General features: G+C 56.7%; 1 protein-coding gene across 2 annotated transcripts; it reads left to right on the top strand.

Moving 5' to 3' along the window:
• Positions 1-692: 692 nt before the first annotated feature.
• Positions 693-4,265, top strand: Clec4g (C-type lectin domain family 4 member G). Of its 2 annotated transcripts, XM_015503718.2 has the most exons (9): positions 693-840; positions 1,106-1,216; positions 1,511-1,564; positions 1,743-1,805; positions 1,923-2,027; positions 2,284-2,373; positions 2,555-2,703; positions 2,811-2,926; positions 3,241-4,265. In XM_015503718.2, exons 1-9 carry the CDS (start codon positions 786-788, stop codon positions 3,377-3,379), a joined length of 882 nt encoding a protein of 293 aa, XP_015359204.1. In that variant the 5' UTR covers positions 693-785; the 3' UTR covers positions 3,380-4,265. The 2 variants fall into 2 exon arrangements, with proteins under 2 accessions (XP_015359204.1, XP_048669149.1); XM_048813192.1 differs by lacking the exon at positions 1,511-1,564.
• Positions 4,266-5,115: the final 850 nt, after the last annotated feature.

The following is a 5,115-nucleotide window of genomic DNA, read 5'->3' as shown; positions in this document are numbered from 1 at the left end:
CGGGCTGGCCCCAAGCTCCTGGGCTCTGGTGATGCTCCTGCCTCAGCCTCCCTGGTTGCCGGGTCTGTCGGTGTGCACCACCACACCTGGCTCACTTAGTGTTTTTCTCGCACCTGAGATGGCGCTGGGTCTGTCATGCGTGACCTCACTTCTTTATCCTTCTTTGAGGGAGGCCCTGTTATTGTCCCTCCTATTCACAGAGGGAAAACTGAGGCTTCTAGAAGCTACATCTGCATACAACCCCATCCACCCCGCCCCCACCCAGCAGTAGAATCCAGGAGCTTAACGGGCCACCCCGAAACTTTTCAATTTGTTCCCTTCTGGCCAAGAGAGACTGAATTCAGGTCAGGGTCAGGCCCAACCTCTGAGAAGCACCCGTGGGGAAATGGAGGGGGGGTGCGGATCTGGCACTGGCTGGGGAGGTCCCATGGAGGGGCTTTCTCAGGATCTAGCAGGGGTATGAATTTGGTTGGGATCAGCAGGTCCAACTCAGGAGGAAACCCAGCCCCCAAAGAGTTAGGGACCAAGCTCTGAAGAGAAGCCACAGCACCAGCCTGGGGGCGTGCTGCAGAGACCAGGCCCGGGAGGCTGGAACTGCCCCCCACCATGTCCCAGCCCAGCAAGGAGCCGGCCCTGCGATTGGTCAGCGAATGTTTCCCTGTTACCAGGAATGGAGGCCAAGGAAATGGGAAGGAGGAAGGCAGGAAGAGAGAGTGGGTGTGGCCAGGGTGGGGCTGGGGGCTAAATTTATATCTCTGCCCCCTTCACAGGACTCCTGCTTCACCATGGACAATGCTGGATACAGCAAGTGGGGCGGCGGGTCCCAGGACCTCCCTGGAGGTATGAGTAATGGATTGCCTAGCTGGTCTCCTGGGGTTCCTAGTGCGTGTCTGGGGTGTGATGGGGAATGGAGGAGAGGAGGCAAGAAGACCCAGGCAATGGGTTCAGGAAAAAACCCCACAGCCATAGACCCGGTTAGACCTGGATCCAAATCCTAACTCTGCTGCTCAGAGGCTGTGCCATGGTGGGCAAGTTATTTAACCTCTCTGTGCCACAGCCTAGGGTTTAGTGCTTGGGCCCTAGGAGTCCATCTGTGTTCTCCTAGGGCACTGGGGACGCTGGGAGCACTGCAAGCAACGATTTTTCTTCCTGGCCCTGGTTCTCCTGGTGGCCACAATCCTATGGGCTTTCATTCTGAGCATTCTGTTGTCCAAGGGTGAGTGACCCCTTCTTGAGGACCTAAGTCTGCCCTTTCCATTGCTCCAACCCCCTCCATGATCCCAGCCCCCTGCCTGGATCTGAATGTGCCACCCCTGCATAGACTGGCTGTCCCTCTTTGGGCTGGGTGCACCCACCCGTGCGTTTGTCTCCCTTCCACACATGTGATCATCATGTGTGTCGTACGCCGGCCTGCTTCCCCTGTGGGTCCCAAGACGGGGTCCTTGCACCCCTGGGGTGAGGGGATGTTCCCGGGTCGCCCCGCTGGGCCTGCAGGAGCTTCTCTCTGCAGCCTCTGTGGAGCGCCGGGCGCTGGTGGGCCAACAGGACCTGCTGGAGACGAACGGTGTGTGCAGAGCGGTGGGCCCTGGGGGCTGGGGGTGGGAATGTCCAGGGTCCTGAGCCCGGGGAGTAGCTGGGTGAGGACACAGGGGACCCAGAGGCTGGTCTCATAGTGGGGGAAGGGTGTCCCCTGAGTCCCTTCAGGTGACGAAGTACACATGCGCGTGGGGACATCATTCCAGCCTCGGAACAGACAGCGGTGCTGGGTGCCTTGAAGGAGGAGGTCGGAGCCTGCAACAGCTGCTGTAAGAAGGGGGCCTGGCAGTCGCTTGTGGGCTTAGGGCAGGTGGATCAGGGCAGGCTGGTGGGGGCAGGCGGGCTGGCCTCAGAAGTCCCACCCACCCGTATCATGTCCTTCCTAGGCTTGGGGACCAAGGCGAAACTGCAGACCACTCTCACTGAGCTTGGGGAGACACAGGCAAAAGTGCTACAGCAGGAGAGCGCCCTGAAAGAACTGCAGGAGCGCGGTGAGGGGCGTGACCCTCAGCCCTGGCCCCAGTGACCTTGACCCCTGACCCTGATCGTGCCCACCTCCATGGCTGGACCAGATCCTAATGGCTGGACTCTGACCTTGAGTACAACTCCTCACCCCAGCCACGCCGGACCCTACCCTCTTATGACAGTCGTTGTCAAGGTCGACATGCACCGGGACCTGACCTTTACCTGGCCATGACACAGCTGATTCTAACCTCCACTGTAATCTCAACTCCCTTGACCCTGCAGTGACCCAGGGCTTGGCTGAAGCCGGCAGGGACCGAGAGAACGTCCGCACTGAACTGTTCCGGGTGCTGGAGGGCATCAAGTTCCAGAACGGTGAGCAACGCAGGGGACGGAAAGCAAGCAGAACCTGCCGGGGCCTCGGAGTGCCACTCTCCACCAGGCCCTGCCCTTGTACTTGGCTTCCGTGGTTCTGCCCGTGGGGGATACCCACCCAGCCGGTGCTCAGTGAGCTCCACCCGGGAACAGCCCACCTCTCTGACCCTCCACCCTGCAGGTTCCTGTGAGCCGTGCCCCAAGTCCTGGCTGACCTTCCAGGGCTCTTGTTACTTTTTCTCGGAGCCACCCAGCTCGTGGGAGGCGTCACTGCGCCTCTGTGCAAACCTAAGCGCTCACCTGGTGATCATCGGGGGCCTGGAGGAGCAGGTAGCAAGAGGGAGGAGCTCAGCGGGAGGACCTGGCGTGTGCCGTGTGTGGCTCGGGTCCTGGGGCGGTTGGTGGACTCCTGGGTTCAGGTCCCCGCTCCTTCCCAGGGCTTCCTGAGTCTGCACACTCGCGGCCTGGGCTACTGGCTGGGCCTGAGGGCTGTGCGTCACTCTGGCAAGGTTCAGAGCTACAAGTGGATCGATGGAGTCCCGCTCAGCTTCAGGTGAGGGACGGACTCCTGGTGAGAATCGGGGAGAAGGACAAATCAGACCCGAGGAGAGGTGCTTTGGACCACCTCTCGGGGACTCCTTGGCTTGGGCTAAATTCTTAGGGATGGGAACATCAGATCGTAGGAACTGGCTGAGGGTTAAACTCTGGGCTCACAAAGTAATAACCCCAGGTGCATGCTCAAGTTAGACACGCAGGGTGAACAGGTTAGCCCCAAGCCATAAACAGGCTAGACGCTGGGAAGGAGGGCTGGACCCCAGGTCCGTCCTCAGCCTGGCCTTGCAGCAGTGCCCTACTTCACCTTGGCAGCCACTGGAACACGGGAGAGCCCAATGACTCGAGGAAGCAAGAAGACTGTGTCATGATGCTGCACTCGGGGCTGTGGAACGACGCACAATGCAGCAGTAAAATGGACGGCTGCATCTGTGAGAAGAGGCGCAGCTGCTGACCCGGCTCAGCGCCCAGAGCCACGCCCACCGGCGCAGTTGGCTCCCAGGTGCTCAGAGGCCTCTGCTCCAACCTCACAGGACCCTGCACTCCCACCCCTCCGCCAGCTTGAAAACTCCCTTCTCCTAGTCCGGGTCACCTGAGCCCACCTCTCTTCCTAGTCGAGAAAGAGAAGGATAGACTGGCACCCTGTCATCCATCCCAGACTTCACAGCAGGACACAAGGCCCTGAGGCAGGGGGAGGAAGGAGGAACTCCCCTGATGAGATTATCTGGTCCCTTTTGCTCAAAGCACCTAGCTCCTGGGACTATCAGGAAACATCCCAGAGAAACTGGGTTTTTGAGGAGTGATGGGATTTCTGCAGGTGGAGCTAGGAAGGTGGCGGGCAGGTAGGGAGCCGGGAGTAGGAAGCGGAACCCAGCAGGAGGGAGGCTGTCAGTTGGGCAGAAGGAGTGTGGAGGTGTGGGCTGCAAAGGGCCTGGCTGGAACAAGTGGGGACTTCTGATCTGAATTCACCCTGCACTCCCAAAGTTTCCTGCTTTCATCCTGAGGACTTGGGGGCTCTCTGAGAATTTCCAAAAAAGCAGATGGATGCAACAGAGGACAGTAACAGGCCAGCTGCTCCCAGTTCCCTGCAGAACTGAGTCCATAACTGAAGGCTGCTTTAGTTCCCAGAATGCCTGGCAGTGGCAGCCTGAGGCAGCAGGAGAGGAACACCATTCCAGATACAGCCTCTACCCACAGTGCCTTAAGTCCCCTCCTCTCCCCTCCTACTCAGTCCCAACCCCCAGCCCTGCTCCAGGCCACCACGGACCTGTTGTCTATCGCCATCAATGTGACTCGTCTTTTGTAAAACTCCACATACATTGAATTACATACGACATATAGCCCTTTGTTTCTGGATACTTTCTGTCCACCGAGTACTTTTGAGATTCAGCCATGCTATTATGCGAATCGATAATATTCTCTTTTTTTATTGCGGAGTCATATTCTGTTGTGTGGCTGGACCACAGTTCACTTATCTGTTTACCCGTTGATGGATGTTTGGGTTGCTTCCAGTGTAAGTTACTATGATTCGGCTTCGGTGAATATTCTTATACAAATTTTTGTATGGCAGGTCAGCGTGTTTACGGTTGCTATAAAAAAAAAAAACACCCAAGACTGGGTAATTTACAAAGAATAGAAGTTTTTTTGACTCATGGTTCTGGAGGCTGGAAAGTCTGAGAGCATGGCGACAGCATTTAGTGAAGGCCTTCTTGCTGAGGTATTCATCTCTTTCATTGCTGAAACAAAATACCTGAGGCTTGGTATTTTATAAAGAAAGGAGATTTGTTTAGCTCACAGTTTGGAGGCTAAAGTCCAAACAGCCGTGTATCTGCTCTGGTTAGGGCCCTGTGGCTGCATTACATCATGAGGCTAGCAAGGAGAAATCTCATGGCATGACAGAAAGCCAGAGAGAGGAGAGGGGCTAGTCTTGTTCTTTTGTGACAAGTCTCTCTCAAGAACCAGGATCTCACCAGGATCTCAGCAGAATTAACTTAATCCCTTCCAAGGAAATGCCCCCAAACACCTAATGACTTCCCACTAGGCCCCACCTCCTACAAGTTCCACTATTTCTTAGGGTCACCTCACTAGGGACCAAGCTTCCAACAGATGAGCCCCTGGGAACATCGTCCAACCCATGGTCTATAGTATAACATGGCGAGACAGAGCTAGTGTGCCCCCTCTGGTCTTTCT

The sequence above is a fragment of the Marmota marmota genome, unplaced genomic scaffold (assembly GCF_001458135.2).
Source record: "Marmota marmota marmota unplaced genomic scaffold, marMar, whole genome shotgun sequence".
Lineage (NCBI taxonomy): Eukaryota > Metazoa > Chordata > Mammalia > Rodentia > Sciuridae > Marmota > Marmota marmota.
Note: the sequence above shows the minus strand (reverse complement) of the source record. Positions and strands in the feature narration are given on the sequence as shown.